This window comes from Lagopus leucura, unplaced genomic scaffold (assembly GCF_019238085.1).
Source record: "Lagopus leucura isolate 7727_CA_CO unplaced genomic scaffold, USGS_WTPT01 Super-Scaffold_100053, whole genome shotgun sequence".
NCBI classification, from domain to species: Eukaryota; Metazoa; Chordata; class Aves; order Galliformes; family Phasianidae; genus Lagopus; species Lagopus leucura.
This window is the reverse complement of record NW_024962299.1, coordinates 83,384-107,067: the sequence shown is the minus strand read 5'-3', so window position 1 is coordinate 107,067 and position 23,684 is coordinate 83,384. Positions and strand designations below refer to the sequence as shown.

Genomic DNA, 23,684 nt, shown 5'->3' with positions numbered 1-23,684 from the left:
TGTTGTTGCTAGGCAGAACATGCAGCAGCGTCCTTGAGACCTCCCAGCAGCACATTTAACCCTGGTAGGGCTGCACCACATCAAGAGATGAGGCCAGCTAGATGTGAGAAAATTACCCGCATGTGCTTGGAGAGGACACACCTGAGCTTCTGAAGGTCATCCATTTCAGGCTTCAGAAAAAGAAGAGAAACACTAGAGCTGTGCAGCTCTCAACAGAAGAGAATATAAACAGCTTCAAAACAAGATATTTCTATGTTAGATGTTTTTCAAAGGCATTATTCCTTGTTCAAAGCCCCTAGGGGTACCTGCTGTGGGAGGCCTGCCAGTAAAACTGGGATAGGAGTGTCTGGTCAGCCCCACTGGCTGCAACCCACCAGGGCACAGCCCATCTCCAGAACCTATGTCACCAGTCCCTGTTGTGCCCTCAGCAGCACCTAGTACAGCACTGCAGCCAACAGCAGGTCACAACTCCCCAGCAGCTTTACCCCAGACCCATGACCAGGGCTGGGAGGGTCACACCACTGCACATGGGAAGATGCAGCCTTATTGCTGGTAATGCAGGAGACATGTGCTAAGCACAGGTGGTCCTCCTTCCTCCCACACAAGAACAGATTGGCTATGACCACAATCAATCAATCAATCAATCAATAACAGTTGGTTACTGCTGACCTCTGCAATGGAGGTGTCAGCAGTCTGTTTACCAGGAGATAATAGGATGCCTCTTGCCTCTAAGCAGCTCTTTGATCTCCAGCCATTTGCTGTCAAGGTAGTAGAGGAAGACTTGTAGCAGCCCTTGGAAGACAGGAGGGGTGTGGATGGACTTTCTTATTTATCCCCAGTTTGTAACAGGCAAAGGACAAGGGAGCATAGATTTTACATCGCTTAAGAAGAAAGGGCCTTCTGGTAATGGCATCATTTGTGCTTGCAGCACTATCAGGGGGGAGGGAATTTCAGTATCTCTGTTACTTGCCAAAATGATGAGAGTTTGCTTGGGTATTGCGACAACAACAACAAAAAAAGGTAACTTGAGCTTCCTTTAACCCTTCAGCTCCTGGTGCCTTCTTTCCTTCCTATCATCCTATAGGCAAAAAAATCCCCTCTGTGTAGCAGTGCCATAATGTCTTTTCTCAGCATTAAGAAAGTGAGCCTTTGAAGTGGGGCAGGGCATACCATTACTATCTGCTGGTTTTAGAGTCCACCAACCCATTCTTGGTGCATTACAAGATGCTAGGATTGGAATATGGGCTTTGCCCTATGGGATTCTTCCTCTTCCCCTACCACCAAGCCTTCCAGTGTAGAGCGAAGTCATTCAAATGGGTGGTGGTCCAAGGCTTCCAGGAAGCAAAGCTGTGGCACTCTGTAGGCTAACTCACAAAGAGTTAATGTGCAGGCATGTTCCAGTTATTTGCAGTGAATGTGGTTACAGAGGAGAGGGCGTTTTTGGGTGGAGAGAGCAGCCCTCTCTGTGAGCCAATGGCTAAAGGATTCTGTCCCAACGCCCAGTTTGGGGACTTATTTCATGGGCAAGAATTTGCAGGAATTCCTTCTCAAGATTTGTCTTGGATGAAAAGCAGGGTCTGGACCTCTAAGCTTGTTGGTGACTCCCCCTCTCTGCTGTTAGAAGGTAAAGTACAATCCTCTGGTACCTTCTTTGGTGATGCTGATGTGTGGGGAATGTTTCCCTGTCTGCCTACACTGAAGGCATCTATTTTGCCTGCATATGCAGCTTCCCTCTGCATGTTGCAAAGTGTTTTGAAGGCTCTGCTGAGATGTGCATTGTACACTGGGACTCATCTCTGCTGTTGAACAGAGACATGCGGCTCATTTATTTTCTCAGTTTTTATGCAGTTATGAAGAATCAGTGTGGTTCTTCAGTTACCCTTCTTTTGGTACAAAGGACACTCATGAGGCATTATAAGTAGGGAACGTTAAGTCTTCTTTTATCACTACCACCTCTTAGATCTATCTCAGTTGCTTTAAAGACGAAGCACTGCTGGTAGAGTAACTTCAGCAGCATGGGGCATATCTATGAGCAAACCTTACTGAATCAGTGAGATATCTGTTTATGTGGCAAATCCCTCCTGAACCGGGTAATGCGACAACCCTTTCAGTGTTGGGAGGGTCAGCTAGCTCCCTTGTTTATCATGTTAGGAATATCTGTGAAGATGGCATCTAACAGCTGATGGGGCTACATAACTACCATCAGGAATGGGTCACAGTGAATTGTCTTTTAGTGGAGCAGAGAAAAAGAGCCCTGCAGAAACAGAATATGGGCAGCTGATGAAAGGATTACAAGGCACAATTCTGATGTCACTGAGAATAGGCTTGGTGGCTAAGGAGATCTCTGTTGGTGCTGTCCCTAACCTCCTCCTGAGATTAGCAGCAGCTCTTAAGCTTTTGCTGTTTTGGACTAGGTGGTAATTTGGGTATACATGCTCAAGGACATACAACACTTTCCTGCCTACTTTCGGAGGTCTAGAAGGCAGTTGTTCCTCTGCTGTGCCTTGCTTGTTACCCAGCCTCAGGCAGGATTGCAGACACTTTGCCTGGGATGGTGTCCCAGCACCTGCTGTAGGGAACCTGCTTTGGCAGGGGGGTTGGACTCGATGATCTCTGGAGGTCCCTTCCAACCCCTTCAATTCTGTGATTCTGTGATTCTGTGATTCTGTGTCACCATCTTGATTTCCCTCATGACCCCACCAGCATTTCTTCATTGATTTTTAAGCACTTCCTTTTGGTCTGGAGTCTGTTTTGGACTGGAGTGCTGCCATAACCTACACCCTAACACTGTTAACTGTATCCTGATAAGATGGTATCAGAACTATTTTTCGTTATTTAAGGCTTAATTTTAACAGTATCACATTTCAATCTGCAGACTGGAGGGACTTTCTGGGTGTGGTACACATACAAACTGGGTTACAACTTGGGGTCTGCAAGTTAATAGCTGGCCCTTCTATCAGCAGAACACTGAATCTGCAGCCATGCAATGACTACAGTATGCTGCTAACTACTAGATGATGCATTTATGATTTAGCAGGACTGCTCCTCTCCGGCACAGCAATTGCCCTCATACTAAAAAGCAATACGACTAGCACAGGAAAATGCTTCTGTCTTTCCTGCTCCATTGTGAGCTCATTTGTGTGTGGAGATTCATTCCTTCCTGATCCTAAGTACAACTTCACTTGCTGCTAGTGACTGACTTGCACATAGACAGCGGGCAGTTCTGCAGCTTTCAGAAGTTTTGGTTTTGGAGATTGATAGGCAGTGCCTCCCAGGTAGGCAGAGCCTTCATCTGGCATGTACTAACCAAGCTCAGGAAATCCATTTACCACTAACAACTTTCAGGATGGACTCGTACCTGATCCAAGTGAATGGCCAAGGAGATCATGTCCCCCTGTTGGATATTCATCTCAAGACCAATGGAAACAGCATGTCACTGGGAAAGGTGAAGGGCCGGAAGCCAAGATGGGCTGTCAGGGCTTCTGAAATGTCAAAGAAGACTTTCAATCCTGTCAGAGCCATCGTAGACAGCATGAAGGTGGAGCCCAACCCAAAGAAAGCCATGATCTCCTTGTCTTTAGGTGAGCACAGTGCTGTGGCTGAAACCTCTGAGCAGTGAGGTGGCCTGTGGGGCTGCCAGATTGCAGGGCTCTGAACCACAAAGCTAGCGGGGAACAACAGAATGTGCTAGATTGCCACACAGCTCTGTGGCTGCCACAGATTAGCGAGAACTGATTTTTTTTTTCTTTTTTTTTTTTTCTGATTTTTGTTATTTTTCAATCTTTGAAAAGGAGACCCAACAGTCTTTGGAAACCTTCCCACAAATGATGAGGTCACGCGAGCTATGAAGGAGGCTTTGGACTCAGGACATTACAATGGTTATGCTCCATCTGTAGGTAAGCTGACATAGGTTAGGCACGTGGCAGGTCATTCCCCACAGCAGGTTTATGGAGCCCACAGACATCCCTCGGGTAGCACTCTGCAGCTCCCTTCTCAGCAGTCCCATGAGCTCACAAATGTGTATATCTCAGATGCCATGAGTGCCCTTCCCTGCATGATCTGGTTGAGAAGGCATCACAAAGGTGTTTTCCCTGAGATACAACCATGGCTCAGATTCTCCCACAATGAGCTGTGTTTGCTTCCTGAGCCATTAGAGCAGGCAGGGCTCCAGCAACACAGAAAGCCTTAGGACTATCTCCTGGCCATGGACTGCAGCCAAATTCCTCCTGGTATACCTTGACCAGGACTCCTTTTGCATTCCCTGCCTTTTTAGAGAATGAGCCTTGTTTGCAGTTAGTGCAAACAGCATACACAGAGCACAGACCACACTTGCCTCACAGAATTCTCTGTGACAATAAGGACCCAGTGCAGAGAGGGCTGCCCTTGTACCACCACTAAACAAGTGAAGGTCGTGCAACAAGTCTTGGTTTCCTACTGGGTAAAAATATCTCCCTGGCTACATTCTACCCAGCTCAATTGTGTTCCATGTCCAGCACACCTGGGGCAAAAACCACCCCTCTGTCCAAGGCCTGTCTTCTCTCATGACACACCTGGCCCTGTCTTGGGGCTGCAGGCTGCCTGACCTGAGACAGAACAATCTCTGCCACACTGACACAATGCCATTAACAAATGGGCTTACTCTGGCTGGGCAAGCACCTGGGAACCTTGTCCTAGCAAAAAAAAAAAAAGAGAGAGAGATGTTCTGTAAAAACCTGTCTGCCATTTGTGGCTCTTCTCTCCACAGGCTACCAGTCCTGTCGAGAAGCAGTGGCTGCATATTACAACTGCCCAGAGGCACCATTGGAGGCCCAGGTACCGGTGTCCAGCCAAGATATTGCCACTGCAGTACAGGCAGATTGCTGCTGCCCATGCCTGGACCATGTGGCAAAGGGACTCTGCCCCACCTCTTGTTGTTCCCTCTCCAGCCTTGGGACCTGTGGGTAGCTCATGGCCTTGTTCCACACCAACCTGCTGCTCCCTTTCCCTGCCTTGGACCATTCTATTCCACCTTTATTGGAAGGACGTCAAGCTCTCTAACTGTTGGAGGTTCCCCAACTTTAGTCAGGCTCCACAGTCATTCCATGTGGCTGGGGATCCTCAGAGTGGTTGCACTTTCCACTCATTCCTGTGTGTTCTTTGCAGGATGTCATCTTAACAAGTGGCTGCAGCCAGGCCATAGAACTTGCCTTGGCAGTGCTGGCTAACCCAGGCCAGAACATCCTGGTGCCACGGCCTGGCTTCTCTCTCTACAAGACTCTGGCGCTGTCCATGGGAATTGAAGTTAAACTTTACAATCTTATGGTAAGTGGTAGCAAGCTTGGAGAGGGCAGTCCTAACACCTCTGCCTCTTAAAAATAAATAAATAAAAATCTTGACCCTGCCTGGGAAATGCGTAAATATCATCTGAGCATCCTTGGGCACCTTGTCAAACCTCACTCTCTGTATTAAGTGCAATTCTTCCACCCTACTTCCCCTTTTCTTCTTTCATCAGCCAGAGAAGTCCTGGGAAATTGATCTGAAGCATTTGGAGTCCCTGGTGGATGAGAAAACAGCTTGTGTAATTGTGAACAACCCATCAAACCCCTGTGGCTCGGTGTTCAGCAAGAGCCACCTCCAGAAGATCCTGGCAGGTAAGACTGCATGTGTGTATCTGGGCTTTGGCTGCAGACTGGTGTTTGTCCAAACTGCCAGTGCCTTAATCACTGTTTTTCTGCAAGGCTGTGGCTGCTGCTCTGCAATGTAACAACAGTGTTACATGAAGCAGTGCAGTGGTCCAGGGGTTTGTCTCTTACCTCATGACTGATTGCAGCCTTGAACCGCACTCTGGGCTTGTTCAGTATGAAGAGTTTGCCTTTTCTGGGCAAGAACACGTATAATGTGTGTCTCAGTATTTCTGAGATGGCCGGTGTGGCTTGGGTCACTTATTTCTCCACTCTGGCTCCTCAGAAAGTTCATAGGAAGCCCTATGGCTCCTGAGCACTGGCCTGCCAGTGCAGGTCTACACGTGAGAGCAGAAGTAGGCTCAGCCAGGAAGGGCCCTCCAAATGATCATCACCCTGTAGGAGGAAAAGAGAAACCCTCGGCCCTGGGGCAGAGTTTCCAGGTCCTGTAGAAAAAGGCAAGTCTGTTCCCCTGGAGGACACAGGATGACTACGCTGAATGCCCTCTCTCCCGCAGTGGCATCAAGACAGTGTGTGCCCATCCTTGCTGATGAGATCTATGGAGACATGGTGAGTGTCCATCACAGTCCTTTCCACCCTTACACTACCTGTCTTCTCTGCTGCACTTGCCCTTTGGCCATGGCAGCGAGCTCTTCAGAGGTGACAAATAGCATCTCTTCCCTGTACTGTTCCTGAGCCCATGCTTGTAATATGTTGTCCTGGGTGTACATTTCATTTCCTGCTTCATTTCTTGTGTCTCATGCACAGTCCCCCCAGTTTTCACAGTGAGACACAGTGACAACCCTAACACAGTTACCTGTCATAGGTGTTTGCTGACTGCAAATATGAACCCATTGCAACTCTCAGCACCAATGTGCCAATTTTGTCCTGTGGTGGCCTGGCAAAGCGATGGCTAGTCCCAGGCTGGCGGATGGGCTGGATCCTAATCCATGACAGGAGAGACATCTTTGGTAACGAGGTGAGAACTGCCAAATGTCACTGTCAAGACAACAGATCTGCACTATCTTCAGTGTGTGGATCAGCAGGGCTTAGACTGATAGAGGCATGTACTGCTCTTTTGCTTTCGTTTGCCAAACTCTCATCTTTTTTGTGTGCTTCTGCTTTCTTCTCTTCTCAAATAGCTCCCGTGTTCATTGATGGTATTGCATGGTTTATCCAGCAGTCTCTGGGGTCTATGAGCTCTCATATGTTTTCTCTTGAAAGTGGGACCAAAATTCCAAGCCTTGTAGCCAGTGTTTTGTTTGGCTATTCATACATGTTACAAGAGCAAATGCTGCTACTACTGCAGTGACCTTTCTACCCAGCAGTGAGTGAGCAGAAAAGCTAATGTTAATTCTCCCTAGTTGACTTTAGAAGTGTGGAATGTGGGCACAAACCTAACGGACATGTAAAGTGGTATTTGGATTAGATCTGGTTTTATTTAGTCAGAATATTAACTGTTTTAAGTCAGACTGGGAAGCTCAAAAGGATATTTCTGCTGGCATTACAGTCTTCAACTGGGGAACAGAGAATGACAGTGAAAGTAGTCTGCAGATACCTGGCATGTAGTCAAGTAAATGTTCTGAAGGACTCCATGCTTACTGAAGAGAACTTTTACAGACAGTAGGCCTTGGAGCTGTTAGAAAAGCACAGAAACACAGTCAGAGCATAGTCTGCAAATGTCACCATATTTCTTTCAGATCAGGGATGGCCTTACCAGGTTGAGCCAAAGGATCCTAGGACCCTGTACAATTGTCCAAGGAGCACTGGAACGTATCTTGCACAGAACACCCCCCGACTTCTACCACAACACCCTCAGCATCCTCAAGGTAATCAGGTTGTCAGTAGTTTGCTCAGGTATTATTTGGAGTGAGGGAATCAGTATCTCTCTAGCTTATTGTTGTGGCAGGAATACTGGCCATGACAGGCAGCCCAGCTTTGAAGCTAGAGCTGGTGACCCAGGTGGTGGAGCATTAAGCCCTGACTTGCTGAGTTCAGCTCAGTGATGTCTGCCTTACTCAAGGCCATAATCACCCATACTGTTTGTGTTCCTTGCCCCTTTATTTGCAGCGGGCAAACTTGTTCATAGTCCTGGTCCAGAACTTGGTTTCCATTTGCTAATCAGCTTCCTAGAATTTCTCCTGTTGTTGAACTTTCTCCTTTCTACTTTTCAGTCCAATGCTGACCTTTGTTATGCTGCTTTGTCAGCTATCCCAGGCCTCCAGCCTGTTCGGCCTGCTGGAGCCATGTACCTCATGGTAAGTGAGGAGGGTGAAATGCCATTCCAGTTATCAGTGGTTACCCTACAACTCAGAAATAGAAATATACTGCAACATCAGTCTCACTCATACTCAATAGATAAATCTTTATCAGTTTGCTAGTAGCCAGTCTTACCCAGAGTGACAGTCATTCCTATGCTGCTTATGCAGAGGGATAGCTCTAAGGCTTGTTCACACCTCTAGTATTTCCATAGTATCTAAACATTTATTCCATATGAAATCAGCTGGTAAAATTTTTCTCCTGCTGGCTTTTTCAGACCTTCTGCATGCAAATTATCTCTCACCTGTTTTATTTGAATATTGAATATTTTCATAAGAAGTCTTTGGTTATGTGATAATGGGACAGTCTTCTTTTTTTCCAAATACAGCACAGAAATAGTTACTGAACATTTCTTATTTTATTTGTCACTTTACCAGTTATATCATCCACGCCTATTTGACCACAAAGAGTTCTTTTCTCCATAGGATTCTAGACCTCGCTTTCTTAAAAAACAACAACAACAACAACAACAAAAAACCCTCATTAATTTATCTCCAATCCTTTTTTCTTACCTTATGGATTTCTTGCATGATGGAATTACCAGTAGATTATGGGTAGAATTCTCTCACACACTTTTTTTTCCTTATCTTATTTATCCCTTATCATTTCTAATTGGTTCCGGTATCCCTGCTACCAGCTTTTGAATAAAGGTGTTGTAAACTGAAATTCCAGCTTTGGGCAGCTAGTTTTAAATTTACTTCACTTTTTAAAAATTTTCCAGATTTCACTGATATGTTTCTGTTTGTCTCTCGTGTTCAACTCAGACCAGATGATGAGCAAAAGTTCCTGAGGACAGACAGCTGCACTTAGCTGGGAAATTGTTGAGCGATGTGGGTAAGCATGGTATATAGTAATGGTTGCCACGTTTCATTCTGCTGCAGGTTGAAATTGAAATGGAGCATTTTCCTGAATTTGAAAATGATGTGGAGTTCACTGAGCGGCTTATCTCGGAGCAGTCTGTGTTTTGCCTGCCAGCTACAGTGAGTCTGACAATGAGAGCCCCAAGCGTAAGGAGAGAAGCAATAGGGGTTTGCATCCTTGAGCTCTAGGGACAGTCGGGGAATCTAGTACGTAATGTTCATGGTCTGTAATGGTGTGTATGTACTGCCTGTGAGGTCCAAGTGCAGTGTAGGGAGGGCAACTGGGAAGTTCCAACTCAATAGCAGTCCTCGTGTGGACTGCCAGGATTGTCCCAAACTTGCTCTTTATTTCAGATGTTGGCAGAGTTGTATCTCTGAACTGTATGTACTCCCATACCGCCTTGCAGAAGTAACTCAGAGGCCTTGGTACTGTTCCCACCTATGCTCCTTCACATGCTCCATTTCCAGTCCCCCACACTTGTAGGAAGAGACTACAGACTTGAGAGTCATGTTTGTGCCCATGTCCATCCTGCTCTACATCCTGCACTGAATCCTAGGACCTCAGACATTCTCCAGTTCTGACCTTCTCTAACCCTTTGAAGAGAAGGGAGGAATCCCTACCTCCTTGTGGACCGTTCCATGGTTCCTCCACAGTCCATACAGTGCTTTGGCCTGTGACTGGCACAGCATTATGTCTGCACTAACAAGTTTTACAGAGGGAGCTGGGAGGTATGCTTGGAATGAAACAATCTAATGGAGTGATAGTCCAACCATGCCATCTTCACTCTATGTTCTGTGCTGAACATTTTCACTTGTTGATATAGAATATGGCCCCAGGGCAAGGCTCTGAGACGCCAACAGTATCCCAAATAATCTGCCAGTCTCATTCTTTATCATTTCAGTGCTTTGAGTACCCAAACTTCTTCCGTGTGGTGATCACTGTACCTGAGGAGATGATCTTGGAGGCCTGCAGTCGCATTCAGGAGTTCTGTGAGATGCACTACCAGGGTGCTGAGGGGGCCCAGGATCTTGAGTGTGACAAGTAGCTACAGCCAACCTCCTGCCTCTGCCAGGCTAGACCTTGTGTGAGGTGGCAGGCAGGGCTGCTTCCACCCAGCACCACGTCTCCCTGCCTATAGGCAGGTGCTGTCCTGCTGCTTCACAGACCTCTCAGCACCATAGAAAGAAGCAGACCTCTCTTTTTCCACTGCACCTTCCACACCCTCTGGCATCTGATGCCTGTGGTTCCCATATACTCTGCATCTGCACCCCATACTGGTCTCTGTGCTGGCCACAAACCAGCCACAGGCAGGGACACCTGGCTGCTCCTGCACTGAGATCCATGGCATTGACTCTGAGTGGCCAGAAGCTCCTGCACTGCCTGCACTCCCCCTCTGGGGCAGGAGATGGTCACAATCTCAGAGAACAAGAGACACTCACACACCTCTCACCTGTCTTACTTTAGGAGGCCAGAGTGCTTTATACCAAGCCCTTTGTTCAGCAGAGGGAGTAAGTTATTGTGACTTTTTTTATTAATAAATCTTCTGACATGGCAGTCCTCATGGTGTGTCAGTAAGGGCTTGTGCCCAGTGGGTCACTCTTGTTCAGTCTGTGGTGTCCCATGTTCGTCTCTGTCCCTGCAGCTGCCTGACCGGGGCCTGCCCTACCACCAGCCAAAGCATGGGACAGCCCGTTCAACCCTGGCAGTGCTCATCAGGTTGTCAGGGCAGGACAGGCCCTGCAAACCTGGTACAGACAAGAGCCAACTGCTCCCATTCCAGTGAGCCTAGAAGCTTCCTGTGGTGGCTGGGCCCCTCCACAGCTCACCCCATCTTCTGCTGCTTGTTGATCCTTACAGTCGCTCCCAGCAGAGTGATGTAGGCACCAATGTAGGCCAGGCACCAACCTCCAGATATTCAAGGTGGGTGTTTCCCACTCCGGCAGTAAATGCCAAGGTGGTACTTCTCTGAAGTGCTTTCCCTGTGTGAATGTTTGTGATGTGCTGTCATGCCCAGGTTGCTGATGGCTGAATGCGTGAGCCCCATAAAGTACAAAGAACTGATGGCCTGGCGCCTAATGGAAAAATGGGCCCATCAAACTGACTGCTGTAGTCAGGGCTCAAAGAGTAATGTACAGTGTGCTTCATGCTGTCACCTGCATCTCTCTTCACCTGTCTTATGGCAAGGTGAAGCTCACAGGCTGACTTTGCCTTCCCTCCAGTATGAAAAATGAGCTGGCTCTGAATTACATGCTGTCAGACCTCCTGCTTTGTTGTGTGCACTCTTCTTCTGTCCAGCACAAAGTCTGAGTACCAGTATGCAGGAGAAAGCTATGTGAGAAAAATAGCAGTGTTTGAAAAGGTACTCATCAGCTGTGGGTCCAGGCTACATCCTTCCCTTTCAAACAAAGCAATCCCAGAAAAAAAGAGATAAGCTGGGCTGTGCGGGAACGAGAGGAACTTTGGAGATATGAGGTTACTAGACCTCAAAATAGAACCAGATAACATGAGTTGCTTGAGGCAAAAATTGACAAATGATAAATAGAATGGTGTATGGGGAGTCTGTTGGGTCAGGAGGCCTTTACAGCATGACATTGCTGCATTGTTCTACTATGTTGCATCTACTGCAGCTGTCGAGTTTGCCTTGAACTCTTCCCCAAGTATCTTGGGTTCTGAGGCTTTAATTTCCATTAATAATGAATGGTTTTCCCATTTTTAAACAAAGCTGCTCCTTTCAGATCCTTCTCCTTCATGGATCCTCTTTCCTCCAGAGTACTCCCAGAGATTTCTGTTAACGTGTAGCTAATCTTTAGTGATTAACGTCATTCTGGTTCCTCGTAGGTCGGCAAGCACCTAATCAGCAGCCAAAGGCATATGCCTCTTTACTTTTTTCCTTATAAATCTCAATATACTTAGATTTTTCAAGGCTGCTTCCTCTATTGCCATCATCTATTGTAAACATAATACTGCCTTTGTGTCACGAGTGCTTTGGTATAATTTTTCAGCACTCTAATGGCTGATCCACACCCATCCTCTATATCTTAGCTGGGGAGCACAAGCTGTATTTCCTGAGGCAGGCTTGCAGCATGCTTATCCTCTTTTCTACATTGTCTGGGCAAGCCATGTTTAGGAGAAAACACAAACACCAAACAGAGACCTAAGCGGTGAGGCAACCTTGTGCCTAGGCTACACTTATGCCTTCCTAGGGAAATGAAGTAACTTCTGAACTCCTAGGCAGATGAAGAAATTAAATTAAGTGTTCTCAGCTTCCAAAGGAGCTGGCAGCAGACTCACCTGCCTGGAGTACCACAATTTGCCCTGCTGGGCTGGGCTCAATCACACCTGCCAGCAATTAGGCGATCAGCATCCAGGTGCCCTAAGAACGTGGATTCAGCCCACTCTCCTCATCTACTGTCTCCTCTAGCAGTCCTGACTGTTCCTTTGTGGGCTGCTGCCTGGAATAGTTATTGAGTGCCTCCCACCATGAAGCTATGGCCCTTGACTGTGAGAGACTGTCTTGGACCAGCCTGCTCTCCACTCAAAAGCAGAATGCATCTGGATCCTTTTAGGTTTGTCTTGGAACCTGGGCAGTTGCGTAGAGATAATCAAGGTATGACCAAGGAAGTCCTGGCATTGCTCAGGAGTGGTAGGGGGAACAAAATGCTATGGGGAAACTGGTTGTGCAAAGCTTGTTTGGAGGTAAAGGGTGGCACATAACCTCATGCATTAGAAATAGTGTGGCTAGCAGGAGCAGGGAGGTGATCATCCCCGTGTACTCAGCACTGGTGAGGCCACACCTCGAGTACTGTGTTCAGTTTTGGGCCCCTCACTACAAGAAAGACATTGAGGCCCTGGAGCGTGTCCAGAGAAGGGCAACGAAACTAGTGAGGGGTCTGGAGCACAAGTCTTATGAGGAGCGGCTGAAGGAGCTGGGATTGTTCAGTTTGGAGAAGAGGAGGCTCAGGGGAGACCTCATTGCACTCTACAACTTCCTGAAGGGAGGTTGTGGTGCAAAAGGGTCTGGCCTCTTCTCCCAGGCAGATAGTAGAACCCGAGGAAATGGCAAGAAGTTATACCAGAGGAGGTTTAGGTTGGATATTAGGAGAAACTTTTTCTCTCAGAGGGTGGTCAGGCACTGGAATGGCCTGCCCAGGGAGGTGGTGGAGTCGCCATCCCTGGCAGTGTTCAAGAGGCGCCTGGATGAGGAGCTACGAGAGATGGTTTAGTAGCTTGTGGCACTGATAGGAATGGGAGGGTGGTTGGACTAGATGATCTTGCAGGTCGTTTCCAACCTTGTGTTTCTGTGATTCTGTGATTTGTCCAAGATGAACATGTAGGCCCTGTCAGAACTTGACACCAGATGAGCTGACCTCCTTCAGTAGTATTACCCATGAGTATTGGAGGAAGGAAATATTCAGTGTGTCAAAGGGAGATATGGACAGGATTCCAAGAAGTGAAATGTCCAGGACTGTAGGAAAGACAATGGGTATAAGAGGAAGTGGCAGCAGGAGGCCAGGGGACAGCATTTTCTTAAGGTGACTAGGAGCAATTTTGAAACCAGACTATGAGAAAGTAGAGGAGCTGTGGAAAAGGAAAGCTCAGTGTGGGCCAAGTCTTGCTATTGATCGAACAAGCACACAAGACTCATTGTCAGCAGGGGTACTGTCACTTGAAAGCTGGCTAGCTATGCTTAACAACCATTCAGGACAAGGTTGTGGTTGCGTCTTATACATTAGCCCTCAGTCTGAGAACCCAGCTGAAGAGTTCACTCACATATGGGTGAAGCAGGATGGGTGGAAGAATCAGCCAGCATCTTTACTCTTGCTTACTGCAACTCTGGGTAATTATTCCTGTATGCTTGCTGTACTCACATGCACCTATTACCTCAAAATCCTACTCCCAGTCATTATCAGTGTTCCATGAGTAAGATGCAAGTCATTCCCTGAACTGTTTGGCGTTTTAGGCAAATAGTTGAGCTAAATGGGAGCAAAGTCTGAAGATCAAGTTTATCTTCTGGGACTAGACTGTATCAGTTCAGGCTTGTATATTTACCTTAAACTGTTTATAATTCAGATTATAACTTTACAGTTTATCTCAAACACAAGAAAAAAGCTGTAGCAACAGAAATCCAGTGTCACACCAGGCTGTGCCGGGGAATTGCTATGGAGAATTGCTATGTCTCATGTAGGACACCACTTAAGTTATCTCCCTTGTTGTTCCTCATTTTAGAAATCAGATGGAGTGGGTTCTGCTCTGGCTCAGGAGAAACCAACCCTAACTGGCATTTAGTGTGGGCATTGCATCTATGCATTCTGGCACTTGCCTGACTGTAGATTTTCCTTTCCACCTCCTATGAACAACCAATTCTAATGCAACCAGAGAACGAGAGTGGATGTATAAAGCATCCCTGCCAAAAATATCTCTTTTCAAAAGCCAAAGAATTCTGCTTTGCTCTGCTGCCCTCAGCCCTATGAAAGCAACAAGCAATCAAGCAATTGAAGTGCAGGTTCGTTCTTTTTTTTTTTTTTCCAACTAGTATCAAAGAGCCAGGCTTTCCCTGTAAATGCTAAAATCCAGTGGTCAGTAGCGGGGTTAGCAGGCCTTAATGTGAGCAGCTGCACTGTAGCTTTATGTCACAGATCTAGCAGATAAAAACTTTCTCTGTCCTCTACAGCCTTAGTCACCTCAGCTAGAGAACACCTAAACTTCCTCTGCCTCGAGACAGAGATCTCTTTCTGTGGCAAGCATTTGCAAGTCCACAGTCACTGCATTGATTCACATGGTAGCTCCTGATTTTATGCATCTGGGATGCAGGAAACATGAGTCATGAACTAACTGATCTTTCTAAATAAATATTAGCAAACACGACAGTGAGACTTGTAGCCTAAATCCACCCTTCAGACAAGAGGATTTAAACAAAAAAAAAAAAAAAAAAAAAAAAGCAATAGCTTTGAGAATCTCCAAGGTTGAAGTCATGATTCTGAGCCACACAGGATAACAAACTTCCATTTAAAAAAAGAATGTACCTCCCATCCATGCCCGGAATCCTATCAGCAAGTAAACATTGCTTTCTCCAAAGGAGGGTGTTCCCAAGGGCACGGCTCTTGAGGTGGAGGAGTTTGTTTTGAAGAAGAGGGGAAAAAGGCACAGAATGTATGAAGGCCTTTCATCAGTTGTATGTTGCATAAGGCTGTGCTTCTGTGTGTGACAGATGGCTCCAGGGTTCGTATTCTTAATATTCTTCCACTGACTTAAGCACTAGAGCTCCTTTTGCAATTGGTGGAGAGATTTCTGCATTGTTCCCATGACCTGCTTCATATATAAATACAGAATAAGAGAAAATGTGCTCTCCAGGGCATGCGAGGGCAGTTGCTAAAATTCTGGCTAGCAGTAAAGATTGTGTATAGGGAGAAATTGTTCTTAGTCTCTTTTGATACAAAAATGTTGATGTTATTAAATACAGTTGTAATATGCTAGGTTCGAAACAGAGGGCAGTAGTTCTCAATGTGCAGCCAGACGTTCTCATTGCCAGGGAGTACTGTAGATGCCAGAAGTACCAGCGAGTTCAAAGCATGTCTGGACAAGTGAAAACAAAAAACCTAGGTGCTATGAAATACAAAGACCACTTTACTCTCAACTGATTTTATTACACAGCTTCAGTACTAATGCCTATTCAAAAATATCACCCTCTCCTCTTGTCATAGTCAATGGAAAGAAACATGAACTTCTAGGACATCACTCTAACTTGTTTTGAACATCTGTGTTTGGATAGGTGAATCAAGTACTGCAAACCTCGCTGCAGCTGTAGGAGCGCACATGGAGGAAAGCATATTCTCTTCTTTGGGCAGCTGCTCTTGATGGAAGAACACAGGGCAAAATCTGATCAGGCTTTTCAGCTGAGCTAGTTCTCCTGCTCCAAGTATGTCTGTTTCTCTCATCAGACTACTAAAGACATGCCTTTGGGGTGCCTGTACTACAGTGTCAGAACTGAAAAAGTATCTCTAGGCCATACCTTCAATGCTATTTCTCACTCTATTCCTATTACTGCTACAATGGTTCAGATGTGCCTGTGTGTGCCTTTCTCCTTCGGGAAATAAGAAATGACAGTTCACAGGGCTTGCAAGTCCAAGTCCCTAGAAAACACTTCTAATCAAGGAATGGAGTAGAAAACAGAAATACAGTCAGCCTCATGTTTGAGGTGGAAGGAAGTTGCTCAAGACCAAGTAGTAGGAGGCTAATTGCCATTAAGCACACGTTGACTGCTATACGCTTAAAGCTTTGCTTCATCTGTCGCTTAAAGCTTATCAGTCAGACATACAGGGAGAAGCAGGTCTTTTGTTCAAATGCCAGAGTGTTCTCCTTCACTTTCCACAATGTGCAGGTTTCTAGGAGGGCAGAGTGCCAGAACAATGTGCCTTCCCAAGCCTTGTCTCCAAGGAAGAGTACATTCTTCCCCTCTATGCAACTGCTTATGCCACAGAGGCTGCCTTCTGGAAAGCTCAGCCAAGCGGCTCGTACTTGCGATCTGTGTGAATGGAAAAGTCTGAGCTCTGTGACTGGAGCACTGTACAGCAGTGTTCAGTGCTGCCGTGGGGCCTGAATACTGGTGCCAAAGGGCCAGCATGGGCAAAATACGTACAGGTGGAGTAGGAGTTTCGTGTTTCTCTGTTCATGCAAGTGTTAGCAGGGAGAAATTAGGCTTCAGGAGGAGCTACTCAATGGTGTGACCCTAGATGTCAGTTTTGTAACTCTTACAGACGTTTTTGCTTAAGGACATAACTTAGCTGCTCAGGGAAACAGTACAGTGAAGGGTTGTTAGAGTTAGGGTAGTTCGGTTAGATTGTGGTTGGACTTCATGATCTTTAAAGTCTTTTCCAACCTGAGCAATTCTATGATACATACAAATCCATCCTACAGATGCTGTTTGTGAGGGACTAGGAACACATAGCTGAAATCCCAACTGCACACAACTTTGCTTGCTCGTCTTTGCAGGGCCGTATCTGGACAAGTGTCAGCTTCTAGCCTTGTTTCCTGACCCAAAATTACCAGGGCTTGACCATCTGTGTTTGTAATGAAGCAAGTGAAAGGGAACATGACCTTCCCTTCCCTATTCAGGCTCTCCCTCCTGAAAAGGCCTGTATTTTTTCCTACTACTATTTCTTATACTCCAGCAGTCCTCAGAGCAGCACAGTAAGCTCTCCAGGAACAGAGGGCACCATCAAGAGGTCAACATCTCACCAGAAAGCATAAAGAAAAGATTATACTTGGAATAGGAATTACCTGAAGTGACTTGTCTTCTCACAGTGGCAGAATACTATGCATTTCCTCAGTCCAGCTCTGCTCTTCTTTACCACTTTACCTGGCATAGCCCAACTGCAGCTCCAGTATCCTTCTGAATTGTTAACAGGACAAGTCTGGCAGCTCCTTTTTCTGCTGCCTCTTTCTGGCAATTTTCAGCTCCCAGAAAATCAACTCAAGCAGGTCACAATCCTGTTCCACATCTTAAAGACAACAGGCTCTTCTGAAGCCTGCAACAGATCTCAGCAAAATCAGCTTTCAGTTGCCCTCATGAATTTCACGGCTCTTCTCATTTATTACCAATGTGTGGACCTCTGTGCTCTTGCAAGAAACTGCCATTCCCATGCTTTGCTCTAGTGGAGGGTGGAGTTTTATAATTTATGGCAGATAAAAGTAGGCAGGCACAGTATTCAGAGCTCAGGCATAAATGAAAGGTAGAGGAGGTAGCGTGAGGTATAGATAAGAGCTGAGTACATGTGTGTGTGAGAGCCTAGCATGAAGGCTGAGTGCCTGTATATGCATGTGCAGGTGTTTGTAAGGCTGCTTGAAATAGTGTGTACTGCTGAAGTATACGAATGACAGGGAAGCATTGCTTGAATCAAGTCGGTAGTGCTTCAAGAGGATATGCTAAGGTGAGATTTTCAAATATTTCTTGGTAACTAATGCAGATGCTGTGGTGCTCAGAACTGTTTTTGTTTGTGCTCAGCAGTCTGAGATCATTTTTGCCAAGTACTATTGATGTATAGATGCAAATGAAGTGCTGTATGATTCCTCATGTAGACAGAAGTTGTTGGTTGTCTTAGAGGGTATTTCCTGCTTCTCTAGACTGTCTTCTCAGTATCTCCCACTAGTGCCAGCCATGCCATTGTCTGCTCCGAATGGGCAGATGCTAATTCTAATTCTGCAAATGCTAACGAAGTCAAATTGAAGAAGGATGTAGTAAAACTATGAGCAACCATCATTGCCATGGAAGACTTATCTCTGGGGCTTTCCTGGCACAAGATACTCATTGCTACACCAGTGCTACTGTAGCAGTGCCGGTCTGGAGATTTTCCCGGTATTTATTTAGTAGAATACCAAGCCACAGTCCACATGATGCAAGGTGTTTGAGCTGTATGATCACTTCTCCCAGATGCATAGATTCCAGAGTTCTGTATTCTGGAGATGTGCCAGCCACAGTTATAACGCGTACCTGTGCTTGGGACTGCTTGCTGCCTTCTGTAATGCTCTTTCTTTGTCAGAACTGGCTCTCCCTATGTCTCTGTGTGTTTCCATAAAAGCTGTGGTGATTTCATGCTTAGGGTTAGCAAAACTCCACCATGTTGCATGCAGTGTTTTTTCCCTTTCTGAAACCTGCTCTCACAGAGGTGCAACCATCTTGATCATTGGCTCAGCTCTGGCAGGCAGCAGGTCCCTTTTGGAGCAGGTTGGAACTGCTGCTTATCTAGCATGGCACAGCCACTCACGGGCCAGCCTTGCAGCTCTCTCACTACTATGTCAAATCCTGGCTTATCTCTGTGCAAGCTGACAGTAGTAGTGTGCCTTTTTTGCTCTACAATTGAGATTGTCTCAGTGATTCTTGTCTTTCCACACTGCAGTTTTGTGAGGGCGTCATATTTCACTTCTACGAGGTGAAATGGATTAAATCACTCTGCTCGTGGTGCCGTATGTTTGCTGTCAGGAAAATAATGTGGTTAAGCTTAAGATTTTAGTTTAAAAGCATTCCATCATTCCATGAGCAAGAGGTCTAGTGGTGAAAAATAAGTGTGTGTGATTAGTGTTTATTTCAGATCTAGAAATGTCTGCTAGACTTCTAACTCTCTTTGCTACTCCTCTATTCTGTGTCAGCGGCTGCACACAACTCATTTTAGGTCTTCTCCTCACCTTCTGGAGCAGACTGGTCAGGATAAAATTAATCACTTCTTCTCGTATGGGAGAAGAAATTCCCCATTGAGGTTGCAGCCTGAGGTTGTTTTTCAGGTAAACACCAATAGCAGCCACAATGATGATCCATGTACGCTGTGAATCATAGAATTATGGAATAATTTGGGTTGGAAGGGACCTTTAAGATCACCTAGTTCACCCTCCTCTGGACCTGCTCCAACAGCTCCATGTCCTTCTTGTGTTGGGGGAAATGTATACAACATTCAGTTGTCATACTCTAGTTTTGCTGAAAGTAAAAGCACATTCCCTCTTTCCAACAAAACTGATTCCTTTCTCTTTTACACGTATTCAGACTATTCACATGTAGTTTTTCAAAGAAATAGTGGTTTCTGTGCTTTTATATCTGCCTGGGTATCTAATGGTCAAGGTTCATGCTTGTTCAACAAAGTTGTTTGGTTTTTTTTTTTCTTCTAATTGTGTATGTAACTATAGTCCAGGAAATCTTTTGGGAATTAGAAGAAAGATATTACTGGTGCCAGATGGAAATGATATCATCAAAGTTCATTTGGAAGCCAAGGCTTTATGTAAACAATGTTGTATTCATTTGTTAGGAGGAAGCTGATAGGTGATTTATTTTTACAATGGTCTTTGTTTGCAGCTATTACTAGGCTTGGTCTGAACAACTATGCAAATATGTTTCTTGTTAGAACTGAACTTTACAGACCTACATTAGAGGAATGCCATCCAGAGGGGCCTGGATGGGCTTGAGAGGTGGGCCCACGCTGACCTCGTGGAGTCCAACAAGGCCAAGTGCAAGGTCCTGCATCTGGGTTGGGGCACTTTCAAGCACAGATACAGGTTGGGTGGAGAATGGCTGGAGGGCAGCTCTGAGGAGAAGGATTTGAGAGTGTTGTTTGATGAGAGACTCAACGTGAGCTGGCAGTGTGTGCCTGCAGCCCAGAAGGCCAACCATATCCTGGGTTGCATCAAGAGAAGTGTGACCAGAAGGTTGAGGGAGGTGATTCCACCCCTCTACTCAGCTCTCATGAGACCCCACCTGGAGCACTGCGTCCAGTTCTGGAGCCCCCAGCACAAGAAAGACATGGAGCTGTTGGAGCAGGTCCAGAGGATGGTCATGAAGATGATTAGGGGGCTGGAGCACCTCCTCTATGAGGACAGGCTGAGAGAGCTGGGGCTTTTTGGCCTGGAAATCAGCAGGCTCTGAGGAGACCTTATAGTGGCCTTCAAGGACCCGAAGGAGCCTACAGGAAGGCTGGGGAGGGACTTTTAATCAGGGCAGGTAGTGACCGGAACAAGGGGTAATTGTTTTAAACTGGAAGAGGGTAGGTTTAGGCTAGGCACTGGGAAGAAACTCTTGACTGCGAGGGTGGTGAGACACAGGAATAGGTCACGTAGAGACGTTGCAAATCCTCCACCTTGGAAGCATTCAAGGCCCATCTGGATGGGGCTGTGCGCTACCTGGTCTAGAGGGAGGTGTCCCAAACCATTCTATATGTCTGTGATTTATATGATCAAAAAAAAATGAATCACAGAATCAATGAACTGTAGGTGTTGGAAGGGACCTCCAGACATCACCGAGTCCAACCCCCCTGCCAAAGCAGGTTCCCTACACCAGGTAATGGGCTTCTTGTCCATGAGTTGATAAGAATGTGATCCCTTTCTAACTGTACAAAAATAAAACTTGTGGTAGTGCATAGTGGCAGTACACAGCATAACATGTAATCCTGATTTCTGTCCTGGCTCTGAGAAGTGGTAACTGCTGCCCTATGAAGCCTGACCTCAATAAATGTGCACAGAATGGACATGAGATGATAGACAAGAAAAAGTATGCATACATGCTGGACAGAGAGGTAAGTTTGGTTCCTAGTTGGTTAGCAGCAGTGACTACGCTTGGAAATGTGCACAGTGCTACAGTAACTGAAGTCATGGGAGGATGCAGCTCCCTGCCTCCATGCAAATTATCCTGAAGGCTTCCATACAGAGGGAAATTGAGGCAAGGCATAAGGAGGAGGTTGCAGGTTAGAGAAATTTTAACTGGGAATATTTAAGTAGTGTAATGAACCTAGAAGAGAGCATGATAAGCCGTGTCTGCACTCTGGACAGCTAGGTCATGCCTCAGACCTCTGCTGCTTTAGCAAGAGGAAGCTAATCTGCATGGGCATGGCTGTCTGAGTTCAGCGCAACTGTGGCCTGCACAAAAGTGATGTACACCTTTTGTGAGAAACTGGACTCCAGCACTGCCTTGTTTGGGCTGGCGTCCAGCTTGCCCCACAGACCTGGAGGCCTGTCTCTCTTTCTCCATCTGGCTGTAGAAGGATAACATGTGCTATAGTTTTTCACAGTATCATAGTACTGTGGCAGCTTTCCAGAACGCTGAGCCTGCAGTGGGATTGGGAGGAGCCTAATTCACTGCAGTTGTCTTCATCATGACTGTGATGCTGAACTTCCTTTCTCTGTCTCTGCAGGTTCCTTTCAACCATGATGAAACCTAGGATACAGATGCTTCTGATTCTGGCAGTTCTGTTTGTTCTTCTGATCCGCTTCCACTTCCTAACCTGCAGCAACAGTGCCTCCCTGGAATTAAAATCTTCTGCAGTCCACATCCTCATCCTCTCCTCCTGGCGGTCAGGATCATCCTTCACTGGCCAGCTTTTCAGCCAGCACCCCAGTGTCTTCTACCTGATGGAGCCTGCATGGCATGTATGGGTTACAATGTACCAGAACAGCGCCAAAGTCTTGCACATGGCGGTGCGGGACCTGGTCAGGTCAGTCTTTCTCTGTGATATGTCTGTTTTTGATGCCTACATGTCTAGCGAGAAGAAAAAGTCTGACTTATTTCAGTGGGAGAAAAGCCGAGCTTTGTGCTCCCCTCCTGCCTGTGACTTCTTCAGTCGCAGCGACATAATCTCTGCAGGAAACTGCAAAGCTCTCTGTGGTAGATACTCATTCAGCAAGGTGGAAGAAGCTTGTAAAACCTACAGCCATGTTGTCATCAAGGAGGTTCGCTTCTTTGACCTGAAGGTCCTCTACCCACTTCTCACCGATCCATCCTTGAACCTCAAAATAATTCACTTGGTCCGTGATCCTCGGGCTGTGTTCAGGTCCCGAGAGAATACAGTGGCAGAGCTGAAACGTGACAGTGACATTGTTGTGGGGTCCCAGAAGGCAAAGGGAGAACTGGGACCTTACAACACAATGCAAGAAATCTGCAAAAGCCATGTTGAGATTTACAAGGCAGGCAGCCAGGCTGTTCCCAGCTTTCTGAAGGATCGTTACCTGCTAGTTCGTTACGAAGACATTGTCAGAGATCCACTAAGAAAGGCTGCTCAGATGTATAGGTTTGCAGGACTCCATTTCACACCAGAACTTCAGAAGTGGGTGCACAATATTACCCATGGGAAGGGAAAAGGAGAACGAGCATTTGATACTGGATCCAGAGACGCACTGGGCACATCTGAGGCCTGGAGAAACACGTTTCCCTTTGAAAAAATAGAAAAAGTTCAAAGTGTGTGCAAGGATGCAATGGACTTACTGGGGTACCGGCTAGTTCAGTCTGAAGAAGAACAGAAAGACATGTCACTGAATCTTTTGTTTGGACAGAACAAATTCTGAATGCAGAAAAGCTGCTTTCTGTACCTCCTCTCTGAATGCTGCATGGTGGTGGACTTATACTGAAGAGGGTAGAGGTATATCAGTGGGTGGGTGGGTGAGGTCAGGTACTACAGGAGTGCTGGCAGCACTTATCACAGTTTTACCAGCAACAGCACAGGGTAACTCTCAAGCTACAATACAGGCTGGAGTAATGCAAATCTGTTATCCAAATTAAGTTTGGGGTGTATGGGAAAGAGGAATTATGTGTAGATGGAAGCAAACAGGCTGCCAGAGGAATGGAATTGGGTGTCAGAGCTCAAACCCCTCCACAAGCCACAGCTAAGTACTGGAGAAACTATGTGGAACAACTGCACTGTAATGGAAGAGGACATATAAATGGAAGCCAAAGGAAGAGAACATTCTTTGTCATGCTGCCACTTGGGAACATATAAAGCTGGAAGAGAGACAACGATAAGCATATGGTGTTTTCTGGACAGCTCTCCCTCCCCCCCCCCCCCCCCCCCAGCTCTATTCCTGTGCCTGAGCCTTTAACATTCATGGCAATGTTGGCAGAATGTCTTCATTCATTTGCCATATAGTGGGAAAAATGGAATAAACCAGCTATAGTTGTAAATGAAAACTCCTAGGTCTGCACATAGGGATCTATTTCTGAGATGGGGTGAACCCACTGATTTTTTCAGCTGAAGTAATTATATCTTCTAGCTTTCCAAACCAGAAGGAGTTCTTGACCTGGGAGTTCTCACAGTTCATGTGAGAATGAGAAGAATTCATGCTAGTGCTAAGACTATAAAAGGGTAGGAACACAGTTTCTATTGATCTGCATAGTGAAACTGAAAGATAGGTTTGTGGCAGTGTATTAAAAAAAGTTGAGAACAATAAATTATTATATTGTATTATTTATTTGGTGAAAGCATTTCCTGTCATAGAGCACGTGCAAGGGACCTGAAGGCCCCCGAATAAAGAATGATCCTAGGATGGAACAAGTATCCTGACAGTTTTAAGGGAACCGATATTCGTGTCTGTGGCTGCAAA

General features: G+C 46.2%; 2 protein-coding genes across 6 annotated transcripts; both read left to right on the top strand.

The window, feature by feature from the left end:
- The first annotated feature begins 1,377 nt into the window (after positions 1–1,377).
- Positions 1,378–10,394, top strand: TAT (tyrosine aminotransferase). Of its 3 annotated transcripts, XM_042885842.1 has the most exons (12): positions 1,537–1,624; positions 3,346–3,581; positions 3,792–3,896; positions 4,745–4,812; positions 5,143–5,301; positions 5,492–5,630; positions 6,178–6,230; positions 6,487–6,639; positions 7,361–7,489; positions 7,835–7,918; positions 8,861–8,959; positions 9,742–10,394. In XM_042885842.1, the coding sequence occupies exons 2-12, from the start codon at positions 3,347–3,349 to the stop codon at positions 9,883–9,885; spliced, it is 1,368 nt and encodes a 455-aa protein (XP_042741776.1). In that variant the 5' UTR covers positions 1,537–1,624; position 3,346; the 3' UTR covers positions 9,886–10,394. The 3 variants fall into 3 exon arrangements, with proteins under 3 accessions (XP_042741777.1, XP_042741776.1, XP_042741778.1); XM_042885843.1 differs by lacking the exon at positions 3,346–3,581 and having other exon boundaries at positions 1,378–1,624; XM_042885844.1 differs by lacking the exon at positions 9,742–10,394 and having other exon boundaries at positions 8,744–8,871.
- On the top strand, positions 7,925–23,135 carry LOC122187940 (carbohydrate sulfotransferase 4-like). Of its 3 annotated transcripts, none has more exons than XM_042885845.1 (2): positions 7,925–8,813; positions 21,506–23,135. In XM_042885845.1, exon 2 carries the CDS (start codon positions 21,519–21,521, stop codon positions 22,650–22,652), a length of 1,134 nt encoding a protein of 377 aa, XP_042741779.1. In that variant the 5' UTR covers positions 7,925–8,813; positions 21,506–21,518; the 3' UTR covers positions 22,653–23,135. The 3 variants fall into 3 exon arrangements, with proteins under 3 accessions (XP_042741779.1, XP_042741780.1, XP_042741781.1); XM_042885846.1 differs by lacking the exon at positions 7,925–8,813 and adding an exon at positions 10,482–12,447; XM_042885847.1 differs by lacking the exon at positions 7,925–8,813 and adding an exon at positions 14,770–15,756.
- The last annotated feature ends 549 nt before the right edge of the window (positions 23,136–23,684 follow it).

What these genes read in the sequence shown, in the direction of transcription:
- TAT (XM_042885842.1), top strand. Translation starts at nt 3,347, where the DNA reads ATGGACTCGTACCTGATCCAAGTGAATGGCCAAGGAGATCATGTCCCC. An exon ending in CATGATCTCCTTGTCTTTAG is followed by an intron (nt 3,582 to 3,791) that starts GTGAGCACAGTG and finishes ATCTTTGAAAAG; the next exon opens with GAGACCCAACAGTCTTTGGA. An exon ending in CCTCCAGAAGATCCTGGCAG is followed by an intron (nt 5,631 to 6,177) that starts GTAAGACTGCAT and finishes TCTCTCCCGCAG; the next exon opens with TGGCATCAAGACAGTGTGTG.
- LOC122187940 (XM_042885845.1), top strand. Translation starts at nt 21,519, where the DNA reads ATGATGAAACCTAGGATACAGATGCTTCTGATTCTGGCAGTTCTGTTT.